This window comes from Peromyscus leucopus, chromosome 1 (assembly GCF_004664715.2).
Source record: "Peromyscus leucopus breed LL Stock chromosome 1, UCI_PerLeu_2.1, whole genome shotgun sequence".
NCBI lineage: Eukaryota > Metazoa > Chordata > Mammalia > Rodentia > Cricetidae > Peromyscus > Peromyscus leucopus.
The window spans coordinates 27,710,378-27,736,630 of record NC_051063.1 but is presented as its reverse complement, the minus strand read 5'-3'; the positions used below and the strand labels follow the sequence as shown (position 1 = coordinate 27,736,630).

Below are 26,253 nucleotides of genomic sequence, written 5' to 3'. Positions count from 1 at the left end.
CCTGGTTGTTGTTGTTGTTTTATTTTGAGACACGGCTTTCCATGTAGTCCTAGGTGTCCTAGAGCTCCCTTTGTAGAGCAGACTGGCCTTTCACTTACAGAGATGCTCCTGCCTCTGCCTCCTGAGTGCTGGGATTAAAGGCGTTTGCTAGCACACCCAGATAGGACGTTTTCTTTGGGTGGCCAGCCGTGCTCTGGAGCACATCCTGCCTGCCACAATGGAGCTAGGTTATGGGGGAAATGAGGTGGTTCCTGCTTGCTGGGGACTTATTATAGTGTGGGGAGGCCAGCAGGCCAGGGTGGAGAACAGGAAGATGGGATTTGCATGGAGCCATGTTACTGAAGTCACTCTGGAAAAGCTGTCTGGAAAAAAGTCTGTTCACAGTCACATGGCACAGTGTGTCACTTGAGCCTCCACATTCTGAGTATACAGGATGGGAACAGTAGCTTCTCACAGGGCTTTAAGGGGTTTGAACCTTGCAAAGTTCAGCTAGCAAGCTGTAAGTTCAAGCCAACACCTTGTTTTGTGCTTTCTAATCCAATGCACTTTTGCTTGAGAATCATGATGAGTTTGCCAATGGCCTTGCTGCCCATGGAAAACAAGGTCCTTGTGTTTCTTAGTCCTGTGTGAGACTGGTACCCCATTTCAGGTAGTAGGTCGGGCCACTCGCTGGCACCGAGGAGTCTGTCGGTGTCCCTGCTTGGAGTTCTAACTGGAGTCAGGTACATTAGGAGTCCTTGGGTCCTAGCTGGGCCCTCAGAGCTGTCTTTTTAACTAGAAACAAAGGGGTGTCTGTGGGCCAAGGTCAAGCGGAGTGTCTGGCTGACAGGTACAGTCAGCAGTGATGTACATGAGGGTCTTCTGGCTTGGTCTTTACCATTTAACATTTCATCTTAATAAAATCTTAGGCAAAAATCAATTTCCTTCTTATCTATAGGATATCTCCCCTAATGTTGGACTGCAGCCCTCCAGGACAGTGATGAGTTAGAGAGTGACAGCTACCTTGTCAAATGGGATCTGGCCTCAGAGTTCCCATAGAACAGTCCCTTCAGTTTCATTTTGTTTCTCTGATCCTGAGGCCATATGCCAGTGGCTGTTTGTCCTGCTGTTATTTTTCTCACCGTTTGCATTTATACACTCATGGCCCTTGGTTCCAACTGATACTGAGGCAAAATCAACATGATTTCTATTACCCAGCCCAACCTGGTCTGCAGAGTGTGGGAGGTCTACCACAGACTTTCTGGGGTCAGGTTTTAATCCTGTCTGCTTTGGAGAGTGTGACCAGCTGCAGGTTCAGTGTTCTCAGAACTGTATTTTATGATGTTCTTAGCAAGCCATGTTCACAGTTCAAATGCCATTCTTTCCCCCAAGACACTTCCATTGCAACAGGACTCATATTTTCATTGCTTTTGCTGTAAGCTGGAGGTGTACTGAGCATATGGTTGTCAGTAAATGTTTGCCCAATCAGATTATACTGAGTGACTGTTTGGCCTCTGCATATCACTAGGTGTGATGGAAATGATTTCCAGAAACAAATGATTGCTCTCTACTGTCATTTCCCAGAATCCTAGTTCTGGCATGATTCTGTTTTGCATTTTGATCATAGACCCCATTAACCTGAAATTCCTGTTGTGTTAGAGGCTCAGACTTCTGACAGCTTCTCTTAGGGTCTAATGGCTTCATGTCTTATCCTTAAAGGGACAGAATTACACCTGCCTAGACCAGCACGTGTGGACTACTCACCATGCACAGCTGGCATACACAGAGACAGTGCAGAACAAAGCAGCTCTTACTGTTTGAGGGCAAGGCTTGGCATCAAGTCTAGCATGTCTCATTTCAGGGAAAAAATACTGAAATTAAGACATTGAAAAGTGGTCTCCTGTGTAGAGATCGTCCTAGTAATTAGCAGAAGAGCTGAAGTGGACAGATCTCTTGCATACTCATATGGCTTATCTTGATGGGCCTTTTGTTCAGTGCTGGTCATGTTCAAGGCAACAGTGAACTTCTGGTTCATTGTCTCCCCTTGGACAGACATTAAGTCTTGGGCATGAAGAATCTAGTTTTACCATGAAAAATGACCAAGTAGTGTTTTTTGTTTTTAGTTTTTATTTTATTTTTTTTAAGATAGGAAGATGTTCAGTTAATTGAGAAAAACAGGGCATGGAGCAGTAGATGTTACATAGTCCTCTTTGTGTGACAAAGCCTTGTGTGCACACATACATGTGTGTAAAGTTACAAGGGAAAGTAACTGTGGGCTTTGGCTAGTGTCCACTGCTTCCTTTTCACTTGTTCCTAGTTGCCCCGAATTCTTCAATGGCTGTGCCTTTTGTAAGAATTTCAGAGGTGAGAACACATATGCAAATGTCCAGACCACATGGGTGGCCATTACTGGACTCCCACAGCTGGGGATTGTCTCTGTCGGTCCACAAGTAATGCTGTCACCAGACTCAGAAGTGAGATGTAGCCACTGATAGAGAAATGGTTTCCATTTCTGAAGTGTCTCGATAGCTTTCTGGAATGGATAAGCCATGTGGGGTCCAGACTGAAACCGGATATTAGCTGCATGGGTGCAGGCCCCAGACTTCATCTCATCTCCTCAAACCATCGCTTCAGTGTCTGTGATTATTAGTTTTTCTGACATGTGACTTGTAGAAGTGCTGATAAGGTATCCTTTTCATAAATCCACAGGCATTATTTTCTTGCCAGCAAGTATCTCTTATCTCATTGGAACCAATATTTTTGGGATACTGGCACACAAAATGGGAAGGTAAGATTAAATGAAAGCATTCATTCTATTGTTTTGATAATAATGTGGTTCTTTGAAGAAATTCAGTGTTTCTGTCTTAACTATTACAAATAACTGCTATGATTTTCACTGAAGATGTGTCTTAGGAAAAACACCCTAAGTGTTCATTTATTGATGAGCTTTTTCTTTTGATAGGTGGCTTTGTGCTCTTCTGGGAATGATAATTGTTGGATTCAGCATTTTATGTGTGAGTGAAAGATTGAATTTGGCAGGCAGTCGGGGGAGTGGGAGCATATGGGACTGAAACTCTTGTTTTGGGTGAGACTCACCAGGCAACATTTTATAACAGTTTGAGTTTGCTAATATTTGGTTTTATTATGTTCTTCATTTATTTTTTCAGTTTTTAAAAGTCATTTCAAACATTTCTGGAAAGACTCAAGTGGGCATATCATTTAACTTTAGATCAGATGTTATTTAAGCAAATTTATTATGTAGTTTACCAAGTTATTTTTCTATTATTTTTTTTTTAATTTTGTGATTTTTTTTGTAGTTTTCTTAAGGTCTCATTATGTAACCCTGGCCAGCCTAGAACTGACGACAATCCTCTTTGCCTCACTCTTGCAACTGCGAGGTTACAGGCATGAACCACTCAACATGACAAGTGTCTCAAATACTTTATGGCAGCTACTCTGAACAATAGCAAGATGTTACTCTAGAATAAACATATTTTATTGGCCAATATCTCCCCAAATATGGTCATCTTCTCTTTGTCAAGAGAGTGGATGAAGCCATCTTTCCAAGGAGCCATGTAATTAAGTTTTCACAGTAGTCAGAATTTACATTTCAGGCTTTGACATACATCTATTGATTGGTTGCACTGGAGATTGAACCCAGGGTGTCACACATGGTAGGCAAACACTTTACCACTAAACTACACCCTCAATCTGGGCTTTGGATTTTAAAGATTAGGATGGCAACCCCCTTCCTTTCTCTGCTCTCGTTTCTTTCAAAAGGAAACAGGTCCATTAGGCCCAGACAAAAGATATTTTTAGGCTTTCTTTTGAAGATGATTTATTAGAGTCAATATCTTTTATTTTAGCATATTAACTTCCTCTTACAGATTCCTTTTGCAAAAAATATCTATGGACTCATCGCTCCCAACTTTGGAGTTGGTTTTGCAATTGGTAAGTCACATGGGCCTGTGCCTCAATTTGGAGCTGCATTCTCTCTAGCGGAGATTCTCTTCTTGAGGAGTGTACAGCCTATAGATAGGTACCAAAGCTCAGATTTCCTGAAGCTAAAGTGGAGGGCGCAATGAGATTAGCTCAGAGACAACCCATAGTCTAGATCCACGAAGATGCTTGTTGAAAGTCAGGTGGTGTTGGCAGAAGCAGACTGGTGCTTCACTGCCGTACTCCAGCAAACTCACGCTTCCTCATCTGTAGCACATTCAATTTAGTTCACATCTAAGAGCAACCTTCCCAAATGCGGCTAGGGACAGACTTCCCATTTGCTTTTCTTATGAGGCTTGGTAAAGAAAATACAGGCTGGTGAGGTACCATGCTGTGTACTGCAGGGATTTTCAGAGGCAAAGGAAAATAAAACATTAGGGAAAGTCTGGACTAATGGTATGCTTTTGTTTCTCACTTATAAAATACTGATTAGCATGATAAAAGTAAAGGCCAAATCTGTTACTCAGTAGTGTCAGGAATTTGGTCTTGGAGTGGTACAGTAGAAAGAATGAACGGGATATCTTCTGACCCTCTAGAGGAGGTTGGGCGGCCCTGGCATCTTATGCCTCCTCAGGGACCTCCACACCAGTCCCGCTGAAATTCATTCTTTAGCTCTGTGCTTAATATCCACCTCTCAGGTTTTGCTCCACTCTCTCTGCAGTAGGCTGTGTACATCAGATGATCACAAATACTAAACAAATAAAAACCATTTCTCTCATCCACTGGCTGCTGTGCGCCAGCCCCTCAGCATGTGTTCACAGGCATCAGTTCACTACACTCAGTCACCAAAACCACTTTCAAAGCACCCCATTTAGACAGGGGGAAGCAGTGGTCTGAAGCTAGGTACGACCATGCTCAAAGTTAGGATTTGCACCTGGAACTCTGAACACACGTGATATTCCTGAGCTTTGTCCTTTGCTAGTCAAGAAGCCACAGCTTGTCACGCTGGTCTCAGTTGTTGTTGGTTTTAGCCAACTAAGGCCAAGCTCTTCAGGTTTTAGTTTTGTGAGCAGGAAGAGATGCTCTCTCACCCTCCACTGAGTTCTAGTATTTGAGTACTTTCCAGCTTGGTAACTCTGATGGTCTAAGGCCTGGTGTTGGAGGTGGGTGGAAAGTGGGAAAGAGGTTGACTGATTATGTATGTGTGCTAACTGGCAAGGGAAAAGTGATTGGAAGAATAGTGGATCAGGAAGGCATCAGCTATAGGCCAGGTTCCAGTGGCCTGTAATATACTGCACTTGGAGAACAGTAATAGGTGAGTGGCCAGAGGACTGGGTGCCTTCCCCTTACCCAAAAGATGGCCCATTACAAGAGATTATAAGGTGAGGTCAGACAGCCTACAAATGCTTACCTACTAAGGACTCAGAATCCTGAATTCCACTCCTCTCTGAACCCTGCTGCTTACTATCCACAATGAAAGGTCTGTCGTCAGGGGTCTGTCACAGATGAGCAAGTGGCAATGGCAGAGGGGAAGAGCTGGCAATGGACTGAGTTTAGGACACAGTCCCCAACATTCAACCTGCTTCTGTTTCATACCACTTTTCCATACACTGTTCCTTGACTATCTACAGGGATGGTGGATTCCTCCATGATGCCTATCATGGGTTACCTGGTCGACCTACGGCACGTGTCTGTTTATGGAAGTGTATATGCCATTGCAGATGTGGCCTTTTGTATGGGGTATGCTATTGGTAAGACAACCTTTACCTCAATGCAGGAGAGATAAAACCTCCTACAAATACAGAAATCTTTACATTTTCTCACAATAAGTCACTTGGAGAAAGTGCTGATTTTCTGTTTCCCCAAAGGTCCCTCTGCTGGTGGTGCCATCGCAAAGGCAATCGGCTTTCCTTGGCTCATGACAATTATCGGGATAATTGATATTGTTTTTGCTCCACTCTGCTTTTTTCTTCGAAGTCCACCTGCTAAGGAAGAAAAAATGGTAAGAAATGTTTTTAATCATTTTGGTATGGCCATCTGGATAGTTTCTGCATAGCTCAATTCTACTACATTCTATATTTCTGCTCCTTTCCAATAGAAGCCTCCAAACAAAAGCAGTGAGAGTTCCTTTTTAGTAACTAACACAGTAACTTCTTTTATTCATGTTATTTTAACAGTTGTTTCTTTTAAGCTTCATGTTCATGACCTGGAGGATGAAATTATTTTCATATTTAGATTAATGTTTTATAATTCTTGCCAATCAAATATAACCCTGGGACAATTCAATCTAGTTGGCTATGGTTCTTGAAAATCCTTCTGCTTCCCAGGATATGTTGCCAGTTGCTTTTCTTCTATCCTTATAGCACTCAGTGATAGTTGGTGTCTTGGTCCTCACCAGGCATAAGAATCTGGAGATGTTTTTAGGAGTCTGTGAAAGATGATCATATTTACACCCTGGGGCACATATGTGAGCACAAAGAAATATTTAGTTCTTATCTTCATGACCAGAGTCATGGTCATGGACAAGCTATAGAGAATAAAGTTCTTCTTTTTAGAACAAGTTCAAATTATTGGCTCTAAATCAGAAGTGGGAGATGTATAAGTCTTGTGCCCTTTCTAAGGTGTTGATCTTACCCAACAAAAAGAGCTCACTGCTGCTCATCGTCTGTCCTGGCAGTGGTGCCCCAGACTAAAGTAAAGTATCAGATGCTAGTATTGTTTAGCTGAAAGGAGACTGTCTGGACTAGGGATGAAGGAAAAGCCCACAGGAAGTGGTAGTGTTGTGTTCAGGGACAGATCTAAGGCTTCTTTGTTGTGTTCTTTTGGAGTAGATCAGACAAGATTTCTATAGGTTTCCTCTCTCTGATATTGTCGATTGAATCTAGGGCTTTGTGTGTGCCAGGGAAAGCATTCTACTATTGATTTCTAGCCCTCTTTTTACCTTTACAAATGTTTTATCTTGAGACAGGGTCTCATTAAGTTGCCCAGGTTGGCTTTGAACTTACTCTGTGGGAGACCAGACAGGTTAGGATCTTCCCGCTTCAGTTCCAGGAGTAGCTGGCATTACAGGCCTGTGCCACTAAGTCCAGCACAGAAGTACTTTCTGACATGTACTACTCTTGATGGTTTCCTCCAAAAGCAAATTTAAAAACAGACAGAACAAAAATTTAGGTTGTGTAACCTATGTTTATCTGAGGCATTTTACATTCACCTATCCATTTACTGTATCTTAAAAACACATTCATTGGTCTCTGGCCACTGACTTTGTGCCCTGAACTATTCAGGATTTAACTAGACTTCATTTCTCATGTCTGGGCTCCTAGGAAAGGAGGAGGTGCTGTGGAGATCCTTGGGTGGAAGCACCACCCCTTCTCTGACTTCCTGCTTCCAGTCTGGTTGTGTCCATCTCTGTGGCACCTCTGTTTGGCTGACCCTTCAGAGTGGATAGAAGACTCTCTACACAGCAGTGGAAAGCTGTCCTTCTGTGGCCACATTATCAATAATTTGATTAAGGTTGAATGAAGGTTACTCCCAATCCTTTTTGACCAAAGAAATTGAATTATCAGTAAATGTTTCTGTCACCCAGGAGACAGTTAAGACTCTTAGGGACAGTGAAGGGCTAGCATGGGCCTGAGGGCAGCTGTGCTGGCTCCCCACAGGAATCTGCAATTCTCCGGTTTCTCTACTGCACTGGGAAATGATAGCACTTCACAGGAGTGTTTTGAGAGTTAGATGAGAGTCTCAGCAGTAACTGTCTCCAATGTCACCCACGAACCCTTCCTGTGGTATTGAAAGCACTGTTCTACTCTGCTCACCTGTGGTGATATAGTGTACCCTAATAAAACTTGCCTTAAGGATAAAAGGACAGAGCCAGCCACTAGATTAGACATAGAGGGCAGACAGTGGTGACATACATCCTTAATCCTACCACTTGAGTTCAAGGCCACACTGGAAACAGAGCCAGGCAGTGGTGGCACATGCCTTTAACCCCAGTACTGGGAAACACACACACTTTTAATCCCAGGAAGTGACGGCAGGGTGGAGAAGGGCATATAAGGCACGAGGAAACAGGAACTAAAGCAGTTCAGCTGAGATCCTTTCGGGGGAGGACTCAGCAGCTTTCAGTCTGAGGAAACAGGATCAGCTGAGGAGTTGGACAGGTGAGGTTGGCTGTGGCTTACTCTGCTTCTCCGATCTTTCAGCTTTTAGATATCTGGCTCTGTGTTTTTTATTATAAGACCATCTAAGATTCAAACAACACTCACCCAGGAGCACCCAAACATCTTTGCTCTTCAAGGCAAGAGCTTTCTTTTGCTACTCAGACTCTGATGGATGGATATCCATGCTGGATAGACAAGACGGTAGACGTTAGTGGCTGTTGTGTTATCTATCTGTGGCTTCCAACATGAGCTAGTAGAGGAAATGAAAGAGGTTAGAAGACTAGCTGAGGAGATGCTGGAGGTGGGAAGTATTTGTCTAGCCAATCACCACAGTGTTTTGAAAAATGATGGTAGAAAGAAAGCCAGTTTTTCTTCATTTAAACTAGCGCTTTAGTTCATTTAAAAAAACTACTGGAGGTGGAGGAGACAATCCTGAAAGGCAACGCAGTAAGAATTATAGGCTTCCAGAGACACTTGACTGTAAAATGTCAAATCCTTCACAAGTGCCCATTGAGATAAACCATTAAATCTTAAGATGTGCATTTGTCTATAATTAATGTCCATAATTGGAGGAATGCCATTTGACAGGCACAGTGCTAGCATCTGAGGTGGTGCCCAGCAGCTGACGCTTGTTGATTGTGCAAGCAGATCTGAAAAGGGGTGGAAGCCGATAGCCTCTAACGATAAGGGGGCCGTGGCAGGATGTGTGCCATAAGGGAGAATAGATCACCACCCACTTGAGAAACCCCAGCACACACAAGTGCTGATCACACAATGCAAGATCATGAGCCACCAAGTGTCAGAAACATGGGGGCCAGAAGGCATTCCACCCCAAGCAAAGAATTCTTTCATTAAGTACTTCCTGCAGGTACTCAGCCTGCAGCTCTGTGTGAGAGAGTAGTGGCCTATGCAATGGTGTTTTATAAGTCACAGCAGGCTGTGAATAGGCTGTGAGCACTACAGCTTTCCTTCCATTCTTATTTCTGCTTTTAAAAATAATGTTACTGATAAAGGCAAAGGGGAAAATCCTCTATTGCTCAGTCTCTGTAAACGTGTAAGGCATATCAATGCTGACATTTGAGGAAAACTGCTCCCATTATAAGACAATGACACAGGACCCTGACTTCTCAAAACACCTGAGTGAGGATAGCTGAGTTCTGAGACGGGTCTTGGTTTTCAAGTTTAAAAATTATTTTTGTTTAAAGGTAGGATGTGCCAAGTTTCTGTTGCCAAGGCAGGAAAGGAAGTGGACTGTGAACAGCAGACACCTTCAAGTGTATGGCTGTATAAAGTCCTTCTTAGACCCCAGTTCAGTGCTGAGGAGATAGTTCAGTAGATAAAAGTACTTGCCACAGAGGATCCAAATTCAGATCCCCAGCACCCATGGAAATGTCAGGCAGACGTGGTGGCCCACCTATAACTTCAGAAAGGAAGGCAGAGCAGAGGATCACTGGAACAAGCTGGCTGGCTATACTAGCCAAATTGGCAAGCTCTGGGTTCAAGTGAGAGACAATTCCTCAATATATAAAGTGAAGCATTAAGATATTCATTGTCAACCTCTGGCCTTTACAAGTGCACGCACACACACATGCACCCACACACGTGAAAGTTTACTCACATATGCATGCACACCACCCCATCACACATAAAACACACTTAAAAAGGATTCTTGTCCATGGGTTAAGAAAAGATGGGGTGTCTAGTGGCAGATGAGAATATACATGGTGTATATTATAATCTACTTGTAGACCCCTATCCCTTTTCTGGGTACTTACATAGTGTACACAGGGAACAAAACTTTTCTACTAGAATGCATGTCTTCTCAAGCCTAAGATTGGAGCACCTACCTTCTAAGTGCATTTGCTGATTTATCAGCCCAGCACTGGATTTTTATTACTTTTCTACTTCATTTGGTCTGATTTTTTTTTTTTTTTAACCACTGTGGAGAACCCAGCTTTGCTCTGGGTGCAGTGATGGGAGCTAGGTATTTAGCAGGGGCTTGGATGTATCTGGGCTTTGCTGCGCCTTTGGTGGCAACCCCTCCTCTCTCCAGTTCTGTTCCACAGTTGTGTTTGGAGTGCTAGCCTAAATTCCCTGCCTGCTTCATGAGCCACTGGGCACCTGCCCCTCACGGACTCACCTGCTCTGCTGTGCGCTTCTCTTTTCACAGCACACTGTCTGGCATATTTAACCATGTAAATATTTTTTTTTAAAAAGTAAAACTACTGCCCAGTAAAACTTTTGGGAGAGGACATGAAGCTAGGTTGTAGAAGCCATTAAACAATATTCATGAAAGAAAGCTACCTGAAACACAGGCTATCGGTTGAATTGAAAAATTCTGATCACTTATATTTTCATGATAGAAATAATCAGTCGTAATGAACCCTGCAGTACATGGCTGTATGTGTGGGCACACATGAAGTGTGCATGTTCAAGTGCCCATGCATGTAGAGGCCCAAGGAAACTTTGGGTGTTGTTCCTCAGGGGCTATCTACCTTGGGTTTTGAGTCTCTTGCTGGCTTAGAGCTCACTAAGTAGGTGAATCTGGTTGGCTGTTTCATCTCTCTAGTGCAGGGGAAACAAGTGTGCAACATCACACGTGAGTTTTTAAAATGTGGGCTTTAGAGATTGAGCTCAGGTCCTCATGCCTGCCAGGCAAGCATTTTCTTTACCCATTAAGCTATCTTCCTAATCCCAGTGCAGCTTTTTAAGACAGGTTCTCACTATGTAGCCCCGACCCATCTAGGACTCTGTGTAGAGCAGGCTGGCCTCAAACTCATATAGCTCCATCTGCCATGCCTCCTGAGTGCTGAGATGGAGGGTATGTGCCACAACACCCAGCAACTGCCAGAACAGTTTTTATTGAGTATACACTCTATGCTCCAGTCCTGGAGTTCTAAAGATTACCTATAGAAGTGAATGGTGAGTGGAGAAATGAAGGTGGTTGTGAATAAGGCAATGCTGGCCACTCTTTTTGACGTGGCCTTGCTGCCTGTGGGCCAAGTAAAGGCCAAGGCTCATGCCTGGTGCTCCTGGCTTTGGTGGAGCTTTCTAAAGTGTCTCCATTGCCTCCTAAGAACTCTGGTGGCCATGCTGATTTAGTGTGTTTTACCTACTACCCTCCATAATCTATGATTTGCTCATTCAAACCTGTCTTCTGCAAATCCTCCCATCTTCCAGGATTCACCTAAGCTCCCATCTCCTCTGCAGAACTTTTGCTAACCCTTAACCTCAAGTGAGTCCTCCACTTGTGACCCTGGGGGAACTGTCCATACCTTTGGAGTTTCGTCTTTGGTATAGGACCTTCAGGGTAAGGTCACATACATAGTAGGTGCTCTAGAAATCCATGTCAGCTGATGACTGCTATAGCCTTACATAATGTATTGTAACCAAGGCAGTGTTCTGGAGGTTGCTGATAGCACTGTCACTGTGGAGGTAGGAACCTGGGATCTCATTTTTAAGCTGCTTCACTCTACCCCCAAACCATCTCCAAAGTGATCTTTGGGTACATAATCTGGGGAGATACCTTTAGCTATCCCTTTGTGTAACACAGGGAGAATGGTTCAAATATACAATGTCTGTTGCTTCAACTATTTTAGTAATCAAACCCTGTAAGTACAATTATCAGTTCACTCAGCAAGTAGCATAATTGGAAATGGAGTTGAGTTTGAAGCTGGCAGTTTGAGATGACAGCCTGACTAGGGTCATATAAGTCCTTATCTCTGTATCATACAGCAGATCAGATGAAAATCTCTTGGGAAATGATAAAAGGGTTAAGCACTGAGTGGAGCCTTATCATATCTGCAGGACAAGAGCTGGGGATAACAGACACCAAGGTAGACTGCCACAGGCAGGATCAGAACATTTTAATCCACTCAAATTTGCAGACTGCGTGTATGTGCACACACACATCTTAGGGGAATGGTTCCTATAAAGGAGGGAGACTAAGACATACCTGATTCATGTGGCTTGCACACTGCATTTCTCCGTCTGCCATGGGATGCTTAAAAAAAGTAGAATTTGTCTTGGGGCTGCCTGGGCTTCTTTCTCTGCACCATTACGGCTACACTGTTGCTCTCTACCACCAGTTCTGATCTGTAGACTCAACCAATTTGAATCCAAAATGTCTAAAAACAATTATCTGTACTAACTTGTACATTTTTAATCATCCTCTAGTTACACTACTCACATTGTATTGTGTTGGGTACTGTAAAGCTGAATTGAAATATACATGGAGATATGGTCTATGCAAATACACTATTCTACATCAAAGACTTGATCATCTGTAGATTTTGGTGGCTGGGGGTGTATACACTTTGGTCAAGTTCTTTAAGCCTGGGTGCCCATTTTCTCAATTTCCCATCCAGGCTTATTGTGAAGCTACGGCTTTCATCTACTTGTAGCCATGTTCCTGACAGGATGTCAGCTGTATTATCAGATTACTGCTTGGTTCAGCACACTGTCAGCAGGAATAAGGACTACAAGTACTTATTGTTGAGAGTGCTTTAAAAAAAAAGCATCATTTTTGTTTTCCTTTTGCAGTTATACTTATTTTTGGTTTAATTTTCAGAAACAAAAAAGGGCAGAGGACTTTTATGTGTATATTTGTGCTAAAAGAGGGCAGCTAGGATCTGGAGAGAGATGGTCTGAACATAACATTTGTGAACAAAGCCCTGGAATGTTTAACCTGGGAAACTATCTAAAAGGCCAAGGCAAAATGTGGCCTGAACATATTGTAAAACAATCTGTATAGATGGTTACCATCAGAACAAGATCCACAATTGGAAATAATAGAGTGGATTTCAGTTCAGACTTCCTTCTATTTCCAACAAGAATTCCATTTAAACATCTTCATGAAGTACCCTGTTGTGGTAGTCTGTAAAATGGAAGTTGGATGCAATGAGATCCAAAGCTCCCACCCTTCACAAGACTCTGTTTAAATTTTCTTAAATTTAATTCACCCATCCTTTTTTCACAAGACTCAACTTCTACCTCCAACAGGCACAAAGAAAACATTATACCTAGAGACCACTTCACTTCTTGCCTATTACCTAAAACTTTTTACTAAGTGGAGAATTTGAGATCTTCAAGGCCAAGACATGGCAACTGCTTTCAAAATAGTAACCCTTAGCAGCAGTGGGTTAAAACCATCTTATCTTTACAAAACAGAAGTTAATGTACTTGCATTTTGCTTTCAGGCTATCCTCATGGACCACAACTGTCCCATTAAAACAAAAATGTACACTCAGAATAATGTTCAGTCATATCCCATCGGTGACGATGAAGAATCTGAAAGTGACTGAGACCCTCTAAAGTTGCCAAGTGCTTAACCGTGTAGCAGTGTTTCCAGTGAAATGACTCGCGCAGAGCTGTCTTAGTCACATCATCCATTCCTGGCAAAGAGTAAAACAACCAAAGGTGATATTTTTTTTTCCATGGTTATGATCGACTGCCAACAGCCTTATAAAGAAAAAGCAGCTTTTCTAGGGGTTTGTATAAATAGTGTTGAAAACTTTATTTTATGTATTTGATTTTATTAAATATTATACAATATATTTTGACGAAATAGGTATATTGTAAATGTATAAATATTTGAATCCAAATCAAATATAATTTTTTAACTTACATTCATGAACACTTGGACAAAAAAAAATCATATTTTTTTCTGAATACTGGTAATGAGTGTTTAAGCACACATTATCTGAGACTCTCCAACAAGAAACTAGAAGTCTGAGAAACAGAATCACGTAAGACAGCGCCGTTATGTGGCAACACTGCCTGTGTTACTCTTTAACTTGTAATTGGTATCAATGTACTTAGGAGTTAAAAGCTAGTCATTTTAAGCGCAGAGAACAAGAAATTATGTCAGCCATCTTTCAGACTTATTCATAAACCTTTGCTGGCATTAGTTTTCTATTATAACCACCCACCTAGAAAGGGATGGGTGTAAATTGTTTTCTGTGTCATATCATTGGCAGCAATCATTAACGCCAACAAGGAGCAAAAAGTAAATGTTCTGAAAGCAGAGAAAAGAACCCAATTGTTGCTTTCTTTGAAAGATATATACTTGATGGTCTTACTGGGTGAAAATAAAGTATGTGCTTTACACTTTGTCAAGGTTAAGCATGGTATGATTTATAAAACCTAGTTCATGTTTTGGAAAAGGAAACAAGGCTATCAAGCTGCTATGTCAAAAATGAGACTATTACATCTTTTACCTGCTTGCAGGTCATCCAAGTGTTTTTCTAGAGATTTGTTAATTTTGAGTTGCTGTTATTTTTTAGACTCCTGAAAGTTGTTCATATCAATGTAGAAAAGAATTTCAAACAAAGATGAAGAAATGAAACTGTTCATGTGTAACATGATTATGTTAAGAAAGGTAGGGTGGTCAGGACACTTTCCCTTTCTGAAGCAGAAAAAAAATCTACAAATGTGTGTTACTGTATCATCTTGTGTGCTGGGTAGAATAATTTTTCTAAGCATGACAACACTGATATATCTTTTCAGTGTGCCAGCTAATATTAGTGAACATTATAATTGCTTTGTATGAGATTACAAACTTCCGGAATACAAACATAGTATAGAATGTCTCAAATAGTACGTGTTAATTCTGCAGTTGTGAAATCATAAAAAAACAAATACCTGTCAGTTTTGTTAAGCTGAATTGTGTTTGTGTGACGTTGGACATTAAGAGAACTTTAGGACAACTACCCCTCAACTTTACTGGCTATTACATATTCTTTAGGAAAGTGGCCAATACTTCTTTTGCTTTATGAAGCTTTTGGTGGGACCTTGTTGATTTGAAGTCTGGTGTATTTGAGAGAAACAGGCTTTCTACTCATTAAACTACTGGACAGTCACACATGTCTGCAATTCTGAAAGATGGCCTTAGAGGAACTCTCACATGACTAAAATCAGAAGGCGGGACTTAGACTTCACCAGGACAGCTTTAGAAGTAATGTGGTTAGAGAGGGCTTGTGGTTTTCCTTGCCCAAAATACCATATACAGTAATTGATGCTGATGTCATTTCAGTAAGAATGACCAGCAAAGGCACGTCAAGTTACTCAACTCCAAGGGAAAAGATAAAATAAAAAATTTAGGACTGTTTGGAGAGCAAAAGATAACTTGTTTCTAAGGGGAAAGTGAAGACATTTATATGACTAATATCTTGGGTACACAAGCCTGAAAATAGGGTGTTTAAAACATACTGTGCATGTACCAGAAAAAGAACGTATTTAAAGGGTAGAGGTGGCTCTTGTTTGTACTTAGTAACTCAAGACTCAAAAGTCTTAGTGAGGTAGCAATGGGTACTCAACTTTCTTTTGACTGCTAAGTGTATCTGTCTGGTTGCACTTTAGCTACATTACTTAATAAACTTTCTTGAACACTGTGCTGTGCCTGCCTGTATTCTTTCATAAAACATTTCACCAATATTATTGTTGGGATAAAATACATAGACGTTGTTTTGGCTATAGATATTTAATTAAAAAGCATTCTCTGTGTTTGCAGGCATCAGGCAAAAGTTACTCCAGGCTAGGTAAACCATCCTCTTTGGCTTTCCACTGTTTGCTTTAAATGAAACATATGACTTGTTATATCCTATCAGTGTGGGAAAACAGTGAGTTGCTCTGGACTTTAACTCAAAAATTGTTCTAAATGCTATGAACAGATAATTATCTGATGAAGAGAGCTGCAATACCTAGCCACCTGACAGAACAATGACAAATTGCTCTGGAAGATCTAGAAATTAGGATTATTTTGAATGATGTACACATGGTAGTTTCCAGGATTAGGGTGGTTTGCTGCTTTATTCAGAACTCAAGGAATATCAAGGGATCAAAAAGGATGAAGGCAATCCCCCCTTTTTTGGGGGGATAATGAAAACTATCACCTCAATTTAGAGCTTATGATAATACATCTTTTAAAAATTGAAGTGATTTCAACTATACTTTAGAGAACTTAAAATTTTAAACTCTATTGTCTTACTAGTAGAACCAAATATGTTCAAATGTTTTTAAATTTCTTTAGATAGACTTTACTCGCAAAGTTTTAGGCTGTTCGTTTTTCTTAGAATGAGAAACTATCTACAAAATAAGTTCTAGTATTATTGAATGAAGTTTGCTACTAAGAAATATAGCACAACTGGAAGTGGTGGAGCATGCTTTTAATCCCAGCACTCAGAGTCAGAGACAGGCAGATCTTTGTTGAGTTCCAGGAGAGCCAGACCTATGGAGAGAGACTATCTCAAAAAACCAACACAATCAATAACAAAGAAATATACCATATTGTGATTGCAAAATAATACTAAAATGTTGTTCATTTTGTCTAACCCCGTCATTCACCTAAATACCAATGAAGAGAATACACTTTAAATAGTCTAATTTTTTCTTTCCTGAGATAGGTCTTACTAAGAATAATCTACTTATTACCATACAGCATTAGAAAAAGCCATATATCTATTTCAAAAGGTAAGGAAGCAACAGTAAAAATTTGAATGCTTTTGCAAATTTGTTTAGTAAAAGTGAGTTGTTAGTTTGTCTGCATGGCCAAATTATACCAGGCAATAATGCCACAGAGATGAACCAATCACTTTGTTTTTAGATGTCATCAAATGAAGATATTCTTACTTTCCATGGTAGTCTTTATTATTATTTTAGCTATTGATAACATAGCATGGCAGCAAGATTACATGAGTAATGTAATATAATACAATCTTTTAAACTGAAGCCTTATCCCTTACTATTGGGTATTTGGAGTTTTCCCTCCTTCCCTGCTCTAAAGTACAATTGTGATGCCTCTACTGTCTCTCCCAGTAGAAAAATATTGCACTACATTAAAGGTATATTTTACAAACATAATTAGCAGCACTGTTGAGCTTTCCATGATTGTGGTTCTACAGAGATAAATACTTTAAAGCATGAGTAGATTCTTAGAACTAAAGCTTTGCATTATTTCTACAGCTCTTTCAAATGAATCAGTGCAGGAGCATGCTTGGGCATCACTAGAACTTCCATGGTTTGATCCATAAACACACCAGCCACTTATGGACACATCACCTTCAGGGTAGCAATGGCAAGTTATTGTTTACAAGATGAAACATGGCTATACATCAGGCAGATTGTTTCAAGCATAAGATGTGAAACAGCATTTTAGCTTCTGGGATTTGTTGTGGAAAGTTTTCTATTGTGTTCTTTTAAATTGTGAGCATGCTTAAATAAACAGTAAAAAAAAAAGCAGGGGTGGGGTGGGGGTTACACAGATACAGTCTTTTCTATAAATCTGGCAAAGAAAGGTTTGTGTCCTAGTGTCCTAGTATTTCACTTAATAACAGGAATGAGAGTTAGCTACTGAGTTTAAAACTGGAATAACTTTCTACACTCAACAATGCTTTTCTCATGTAAGTAATACCTTTTATCTTTACAGCTTTTTACTGTTCAAAGCACTTTTGCAATTATGCTCCTGTTTTTCTCACAACAGCCCCATGAGGTAGAGTAAGTACCTTTGGAGATGGAGAAGTTGTGTGACCTTTGTTACCTGCCTATGGCTGCAGAGCTCACTAAAGAGCTTGACCTTAAACTCCTGGTGCAATTTGGGATACAGACTGGGCCAGTTTCTTTACTATTATACTATGAATTTCCCTGCAGCCGAAGAGCTGTTCCATAGTTTTAAATTCAGTTGGTTTATGTGTTATCATAGTAGTTATTGTAGAAGGGAAAAACACTTTCCTATTCTATAGGTTAAAGGCAGATCAATAGGGTCAAGCTCATATAGTTCTCTCAAAGTTGTGTGTTACCAGCATCCATTAGATGAACCCAGTACCACAGCAGGCCTTCATTTTTAGAGAACTAGTTCCAAGTCCTATGTATACTGTCTATTTTTATCTTTCTTTACAATGAATGAAGATGGTCTGAACTACAAAAGTATTCAGAATGACTGACATTCCTTTAAGGCCATAAGATGCCAAATGATGTAGTAAACATATTCTGTATAACTGCCAACCATATCATATTCCTACATTAGATTTTTTTCAAACAAAGCCAGTTATCAATGCAGCCATTTTCAGAACAAGTCTGAAAATTTTTAATTTTAAATAACCTATGGGCGAAGCAAAGATGAAAAATCATGAGTGTTCATAACTTCCATTTAAAAGGAAAGCATCAATATTTGGAAGATATTTCAAAATCCTACTGGTTACTGTTCTTCAGTAATAAAATCTTGTTATCCTCTCTATAAAATTCTTGACCAACTAGATTCTGCATTTATCCTCTATTCAATGCAACCTCTTCTAGCTAATTACTATAATTTTACCATACTTCAACTGTGTAAGAGCTTTAAAAAAATCACAGAAGCATAAGAAACAAGCAATATATATATAAAAAAAATAAACTAAATCAGCATAACATTTTAAAGCTGTAGGGTCCGCTTTCATTTATATTTGGCAACAACAACAAAATTAAACAAAAATCCCCCAAACCCCATATAACAAAAACCTCAAGCAAGTACAGCTGACAAACCTCAAAACAGAAGAAAGAAGATTCAAACCTGTTCCTTCAATGATTACTGTTGTCAATTTAGGCATGCAACAAATTTGCTGTTATAACCGTGATGAAAATGAGAATGAAAATATTTCAGGAATCTGGACAGGATCTTACTTAACACTAATTCAAAAAACAGGAAAAAAATGAAAAGAAAAATGACAGTGAGACATCACCCACACATAAGCACAAAGTTAGCTTACATAATTAGAAAAAGTTAAAAATAAATTAATAAAACCCAATTCCAAGTATAAACCCCCAAACCATTAACTATAAACACAACCTAAAACAACCAATTTGGTGAGCTTGTTATGTTTCTGCTGGGAAACCAACTTTTCATTCTTATACAACTAACTGTAGAAGCAGGCCAAAGTGCACCATGAGAGAACTGAAACATGGCTGTACCCGTGGCACTCCAGGCGCATTTTGTCCCCAACCACTTGAAAGTTTAAATAGTTTGTCTGTTACACAGACTCAGATGGGCCAAACAAGTCATCCGAGATGCTGCTGAATGGCTGAGAGTCTATCAGTTGGCTTATTTCACTATCAAGGTCTTCTTCTGTATCATCTGTGTACTTGTTTATTTTTTTTGAGTGCTGGTCTAAAGACAGGCTTTCTAAGGTTTCAATATCTTCAATGCCTGCTCTATAGTGGATCATCAGAAGTGTCAGAGCTTGTAGTCTTTCACCTGATTTAGCCAAAGCAGCAGAAAGAAGTGATTTTTTCCTTGTATCAGTTGTTTCTTTTTCTTCTCTAACAAGGGAATTATTGTGTTCCAACTCCTGATCAATTTCATTCTGCAGTTTATCCAGCATGAACTCTAGCTTTTGGATCCTTTCTTCCGTGGGCAAGCCCCTGTACAGATCACGGCCGATCTCTTTAACTGCAATGAAGACACTGTCATCCAGCCCACCTTCCTTCCTCACTAACTTGATTCCTGCACTGTGTCCTCGTCTGGAAGGACTGTTTGGACCACACACCTCTGTGTCGCTGCCTTCATTGTCTGATGTGTTGGGTGTGTGCTTTGGTGATGGTTCCACAAGATCTGTTCCTGGTTCAGAAAGGCGAGTTTTAGAGACTTGACGCAAATTTAGTAAACGTGAGCTAGTATTAATAATGTGCCTTGTCAAACCTGTTGTTTTATGGACTGACTTGTTGGCTTCCATCTCAACACGAGGAGGAAGGCCCACAAGTGGTTCCTGTCCTTCCAGCCTGAGGTTTTTCAGGGTCCGGTCTAGTCTCCTCTCAGTTGCTCCACAAAGAGGTGTCTCAGCTAGACACTTTTCTTGACATTTTTTATGACAAACATAAGCACAGAACATACACTGGGAAGCAGCTTTTGTCCAAACTTTTTTCTTACAGTAATCACACCAAGTTGGGTTTTGGAACTGAGTATCTTGGAAACTATGTTTATTTTCTGACAAACTCATCTGTCCCACAAAATGCTCCTCTTTGGGGAGTGTAGAAACTTCCTCAACCAAATGGAGTTCTTTTTCTTTCTCTACATTAGGAACTATGTGGTGGTCTGGTTCTCCTTCCTTCAAATATTTGAAATGAATAGTAATGTCACCAAAACAAAATTTGTCGTTGAAGCCCTTTTGCATACTCAGATTGCGGAGAGCAGTTCTAGTGACCATGGCCTTGGGATCAGGGGCTTCTAGTCTGAACTTTGAAAGGTATTCCATGTTTGATGTAGCTAGGCATCCTAAGGCCACCTCTTCAAGTTTTAAACTAACATGCCCTAAACAGATGAGGCCTCCTAACTTGAAAGGATCCCTGCACCACAGTGCAATGTTCAGGTACCTGTGGCAGGCTTCTATGTCAAACAAACAGGATGCTCTGGTTCTTGACCACTTTCCTACCTTATTACGATAAAGAACCTCTGATGATTCCCACATTTGATGGTCATCTGAAGTATCCTTAGGAGGACCAGAACTTTCTGAAGTAAGATCTTTCACTACTTCTTGCTTTGCTGAAGATTGCTTACTTGCTGCCACATCTTCTCCGTGATCCACATTCTTCACTTGCTTTTCAGCAGGTTTCTCTGCAGGAGGAGGAGGGAGCAGCACCTTCTCTGGTTTTTCAACAGCGTCCGGGTCTGCCTGAGTTGGGGTGTCAGTGGAAGGCAAAGGAATTTTCACTTGTGGCCGTGGTGGCACAGGGGGTTTGAAAGCGGGTCCTTGGGGTTTGGACACTGGTGCTGCTTCTGTGGCCTCTGAAGTTTTTAGAGCCGATGGTTTATTTCCTTCTTTAGATGGAAGTTTTTGTGGTGGTGGATGGATTCCTGAAACTAATTTACGATTTAAAACTGGGGATATAGCGCCAAGGGGTTTAATAGAAAGTGTTGTTGGAGTGCGTTTGGGACTGTGACTTAATGGTTGTGCCTCCTCTTTGAGCTCTGTTTGTACTCTGACATCACTTGCCAAGTCTTCAAATTCAGAATCAAGGTCTCTATTTTCAGTATCTACTGGCAACCCAGCAGCTTCCTCTTCATAACCTGGTTGGCAGGAGCTTGACAAAAAGTTTTCTTCCAACTGGCCCAAACTGTCTTGTGGTAGTACCGCCCCTTGGTTACTCTGCCCAACAGGTCTTTGGTAGTACACCAGGACTCGGTCACCAGCTTGCTTGATGAGCTTTAGCACTTGCAGTGTTGATGTGATTTTCACACCTGGTTTAAGATTCAAAAGGGAAAGCATGTAAATTACTGCAATAAAACCTGCCTGCAATGTCATTACCTCAGGACTATTTAATAAATGGAAGAGCAATAAGAAAACCTCAAAAAAAATTTACTTAAATTTTGAATTGATCAGTGCATGGTGCCCTAGAAATACTCTGTTACCTAGATGATACAAAAACCCTGAGCAGCTGCTAATTCCTAATGGCTTCCCATTCTCTCTTGGCTTAAACAATAGTATATCTCAGCTGAATGGTTGAAGTGAGCAGAAACCCACTGAAAGAGGTTCAATAAAGGATAAACCACACTTTGAATGATGGAAAGCAGTCATTTTACTGAAGGAAATTCTCAAATAACTCCAGGGTTTGCAAGCAAATGATTCAAATTTAGAAACCAAATCTGAAGTAAATGTAACAAAATACTATACTATAAATAACAGACCCTTTCACAGATCCTGTTGATTAGCCATATACATGATTATCAACCTTTTTAGGAATGAAAGAATAAGAGGTAAGCTGCTTTATAGTTAAACAAGTTGATTACAATGCACATTGTCTTGTCCTGACTACAAATCAACTTGCTACCGCCCTCTTAACCCATTCCTAGAGACAGCAGACTCTCCCATGTCCCATCATCTGTCAATCCCAACTCAGAGCCTTGGTCCTTTGGCCTTTGGTGTTCTGATTTTCCCCCTCCTGACCATTGGCTCTAACTACAGTCATAAGCAGCTTTCAGCTGCAATGTCTCAACAGACCTGTTCTGCTTTGGTGCTATGCTGTCAGGTTTTCCAGTGGAATTCTGAGCTTCCTCACGGGGCTCTTCCTGACTAAGTTAGCTTAGCTCTACTACTTTTATCCAAGAATACTATGTCCCAGAAGCACGATAGCTTGACCTATGCACAAGTGAAACATCATCTAATGAGCTCTAGTAAGCATACAAAAGCGTCACCCCAACCCCACCTCTTTATTTGTGCTTTGGGAAACTTGCCCTCATCTCATCTCAGGTACTTTGTGGAGGTGGTCACTATACCAGGGTTTGCCCACCTCAGTCTAGAATCTGGATTTTTCTTTCAGGGTATTTCAAATATCTTTCAGGATATTTCAAACCTGCTCAGAAATTTAGAAAGCAGCAAAAATAATTCTATTATTGAACCTAAACATAACATTTTGCCAATCTTATTTCTACTTTTACCAATCTCCTATTACTAAAACTATTGTAAATCCAAATGAATTATAATTAATTTATTAAGAAATACCTATTAACATAGGGCAAAAGTTTATGACATATTAAAAGAAATAAAGAGTTACTAAAAATATACTGTAGGAATTTAATTTGTGTGCCAGAGTTTGGACAAGGGATATATATTTATTTATATAGGGAGGGGCACTAAAAAACAGTTTTTGTGGTGCTGGGGAGACGGCTTCAGCAGTTAGGAGTGCTTCTCTTTCAGAGAATGATGTTTGATTCCTAACACTCACATTGTGGTTCATAATCCTTTGTACCTCCTGTCCCAGGAAAGGTGACACCCTCTATTGGCTTCTGCAGACACTGTATGCATTTGGTGAATGGATATACATGCAGATAAAACATGCATACACGTTAAATAAAAAATAAAGTTTTTTTCTATTATGTTTGAAACATTAGCAATAAATATGTACTATATATGACTTTTTAACCAATAAAATGTTTGTACTTTTATGAATGTTGAATATCTTGAAAAGGTAATTTTTGCTTTTTTTCTCTGTAAATATTTGTATGGCTTGGACTTACTTATTTTGGATAATAGGTATTTGCTACCTGTGTAATTGAAAACAGAACTTAAAAGGCACATTTAAAAGAATTAAAAATAACCTGGAGGTAAGACCAAAACAGAATATGTATTAATGAAAAATCATTTATATTGAACCATGGTTTTAGCTGTGGGAAACAAAATTTTTATATTTATATAGAGAGCTATGTAATGGATGATGTCTACTTTATGTCCTCCTAGGTGTCCATGAACTAGGAGGACTAGAATGACCGGGGAAGCTTGTTTGATATACAGATTCATGCCAGGTAGTGGTGGCACATGCCTTTAACCCAGGCATTTGGGAGGCAGATCTCTGAGTTCAAAGTCAGCCTGGTGTACAGAATGAGTTCCACGACAGCCAGGGCTACATAGAGAAACCCTGTCTTTGGGGGGGGGGGGGTGGCACAAAACACACACCAAACAAACAAAAAAGTAGAGAGAAATGCAGATTCTTAAAACTCTACTCCAGGTTTTCTGAATCAGAATGACTTCTGAATACTATTGCCTAGTGACTGTGTTGTGAAAGGCATTGTGCATGTCACAATCAGAGAGATTCCCACATGAAATTGCTAACTTTACTGGCCTCCAGGTGCATAACTAAATCGTTTTTATTATCTTAATGTCAAGATGGATTTGAAGCAAAGGCAGAGTTTCTCTAACATAACCAAGGATAACTACTTTTTTTATTGGAACCTGCTCTACTTTACTGTCTTAGCTATGAAAGAACGCACTGTATTCTTCTTAAAAGAGTAATAATCATAATCATATCTAGTTTTATGTGTTCAAAGCCTACAACAGCTGGGCCAGGTACTATGAAGTCTGAAAAGGCTTGGATTACTTCTGTGCTGCTGTGCACAGTTGTGTTCTCCTGATAGGTATATACATTTAAGCAAATAACTTGCCTTGGTTTTTATTTTTATTATTCACAACAATCCAGCTGACAGGAAGGTATGCAATATACAGGTTACATACAATATACAATATACAGGTTACCCCAGATTTGGGGTGGATTCTGAATAACAGCATACTGACAAACCACTGGCCTTTTATATAATATGGAGCCTCAGAATAGTATTAGGTGTACCCTTCCCCTTAGGCAAGGAATATTAGTCTCTCTCCTATTAATTTTGTAGTCCTACAACAAGATGTGAGTGGTGCTAATATCAGCATATTTAGGGCCATAGTGGTGATGGATGTACAAGAAGGGATGACTTGTTCTTGATTTTACATTCAATAATAAGCATAGAGAAGAAGGTAAGAAGGGGAAGAAATTTAGAGAAGTTCTAGTTAAAGTAATCGAAAGATGAAATATGTTAAAAGATTTAGAGATTAGGACTAACCTAGCAAACATTTTACAAGCATGTTAAGGTATCTTTTACAATTCTGTTTATAATGATGTTCTTCTGTTACAAAACTAGCAGATGCTTGTTTCAGATATAGGGAGAAGGAAGAAAGAAAAACCCTCCAACCTACTTTGTAGTTTTTCTGTACACATAAGTTATACTTCACAGTTATAATTACCTCCAATAGCAATGAGCCGATCTCCTCGCTGAAGATCTGCAATTGCAGCAGGTGAGTTTGGGGCCACGGTTTCAATTATGACATGCCCAGCATACCCATCAGTTGACTGAACAAGACGAAGTGTAAGTCCAACACTTTGTAAATTCCCTTTTATTAATTCAACCTTTGATAAAGGGTTTAAAAAAAAAGGAAAGAAAACATTGAGATAACAGCAATACATTTGAGAACATCCCAGTCAGCAATGACTTTTGAAGCATGATGACTATGATTACAGATAAGTGAGAGATGAAGCCATTACTGTAACAATATAAATTAACATACTTCCAGATGATGATGACTTAAATGTAGTCATAAATGTAGGTTGCTTATGCTCCAGTGTATGGCTGCATACCGTTGTACATGCAAGCAACAGCAACTGGACCAAGTAAATTATTCTTTAAAGAAGGAACAGGAGATGATAATGAAGAGTAGTCAGATGATTTCCTGTGTCCCGGCCTGCTGATGGTCAGGACTAATCACCCCCACTTGCATCCCCCAAGTAAACACACAGAGGCTTATATTAATTATAAATGCATGGCCATGGCTTAAGACTTTTGTTAGCTAGCTCTTATATCTTAAATTAGACCATAACTATTAAACTATTAATCTATGAATCATCATGTTCCATGGCTTTGCCTGAGTTCCATTACATGTTGCTCCTTGGGCAGCTCGCTGGCATCTCTCGCCTTAAATTTCCTGCCTGCCTCTAAGTTGCCTTGCCATGGGCCAAACAGCTTTATTTATCAACCAATCAGAGCAACACATATTCGCAGTGTACAGAAAAACATTCCCCCATCATTTCCCCTTTTTCTGTCTAAACAAAATGAAGGTTTTAACTTTAACCTATTAAAATTACATATAAAAAAAGTTATCAAGCAAGAATTACAGTTACAATATCTAGTCTATTTGCATTCTGTAAAAATAAAGAAAATATTCTATGTATCCTATATTTGTGAGTCTAAAGTTTCATATCTACCTTATCTCTTATCATAATCAAGGAAAACCATAATTATAACTATCTAGTCTTCAACTATATCAAAGACCTCAGAAGAATATAATATTACCTAAGTAAACAGGAAGAGCACTGTAAGCAACTTCCAAAAATCTAAAATGACAAAGACAGCTGCCTGCCGGGACAGTTATCCAAAGTTCCTCTGCAATGTTGGGGCATCCATTTTCAACCCATAGGCCTAAAGTCTCTCAGTCACTTCTCTCTGTGTCCTGTAGAATGTCTGGCAGTTTCTTCTGCGGAGCAGGAACCTAAAGGATCATTTTATCTTGCAACTGTTCTATTATATGTAATTTTACCATGTTGAAGTTAAAACCATCCTTTTAAATAGAAAGAAAAGGGGAAATGATGGGTGATGGTGCTCTGCATGCTGTGAATGTGTTGCTCTGATTGGTTGATAAATAAAATGCTGATTGGCCAATAGCCAGGCAGGAAGTATAGGTGGGATAAGCAGACAAGGAGAATTCTGGGAAGAGGAAGGCTGAGTCAGAAGATGCCAGCCTGGCATCTAGGGAGCATCATGTAATGGCACACAGGAAAAGCCACTGAACACGTAGTGACATAGATTAACAGAAATGGGCCGAGTTTAAGTGTAAGAGCTAGTCAG

The 26,253-nt window shown here is 40.1% G+C and overlaps 2 protein-coding genes and 1 long non-coding RNA gene across 3 annotated transcripts in view; 1 reads left to right on the top strand and 2 right to left on the bottom strand.

Annotated features, from left to right (window-relative positions):
- The window catches only part of Slc18a2 (solute carrier family 18 member A2), a 34,655-nt gene extending 21,008 nt beyond the window's left edge, over positions 1-13,647 (top strand). The window contains exons 11-16 of the mRNA XM_028881001.2: positions 2,689-2,767; positions 2,942-2,993; positions 3,867-3,930; positions 5,550-5,669; positions 5,787-5,920; positions 13,277-13,647. Of these exons, the coding sequence (XP_028736834.1) occupies positions 2,689-2,767; positions 2,942-2,993; positions 3,867-3,930; positions 5,550-5,669; positions 5,787-5,920; positions 13,277-13,381 (554 nt within the window). The 3' untranslated portion in view covers positions 13,382-13,647. The remainder of the gene's footprint in view (positions 1-2,688; positions 2,768-2,941; positions 2,994-3,866; positions 3,931-5,549; positions 5,670-5,786; positions 5,921-13,276) is intronic.
- Positions 3,277-7,807, bottom strand: LOC119087996. Its single transcript, XR_005091550.1, has 2 exons — positions 6,924-7,807; positions 3,277-5,903 (listed from the first exon to the last, which is right to left on the bottom strand). It is a non-coding gene; the product is annotated as an uncharacterized LOC119087996 (long non-coding RNA).
- A 1,246-nt stretch (positions 13,648-14,893) lies between the features above and the next one.
- Pdzd8 (PDZ domain containing 8) overlaps positions 14,894-26,253 on the bottom strand; it is a 72,395-nt gene continuing 61,035 nt past the window's right edge. Inside the window, exons 4-5 of the mRNA XM_028881002.1 lie at positions 24,599-24,761; positions 14,894-21,282 (exon numbers count right to left, since the gene is read on the bottom strand). Coding sequence (XP_028736835.1) covers positions 19,079-21,282; positions 24,599-24,761 — 2,367 coding nt within the window. The 3' untranslated portion in view covers positions 14,894-19,078. The remainder of the gene's footprint in view (positions 21,283-24,598; positions 24,762-26,253) is intronic.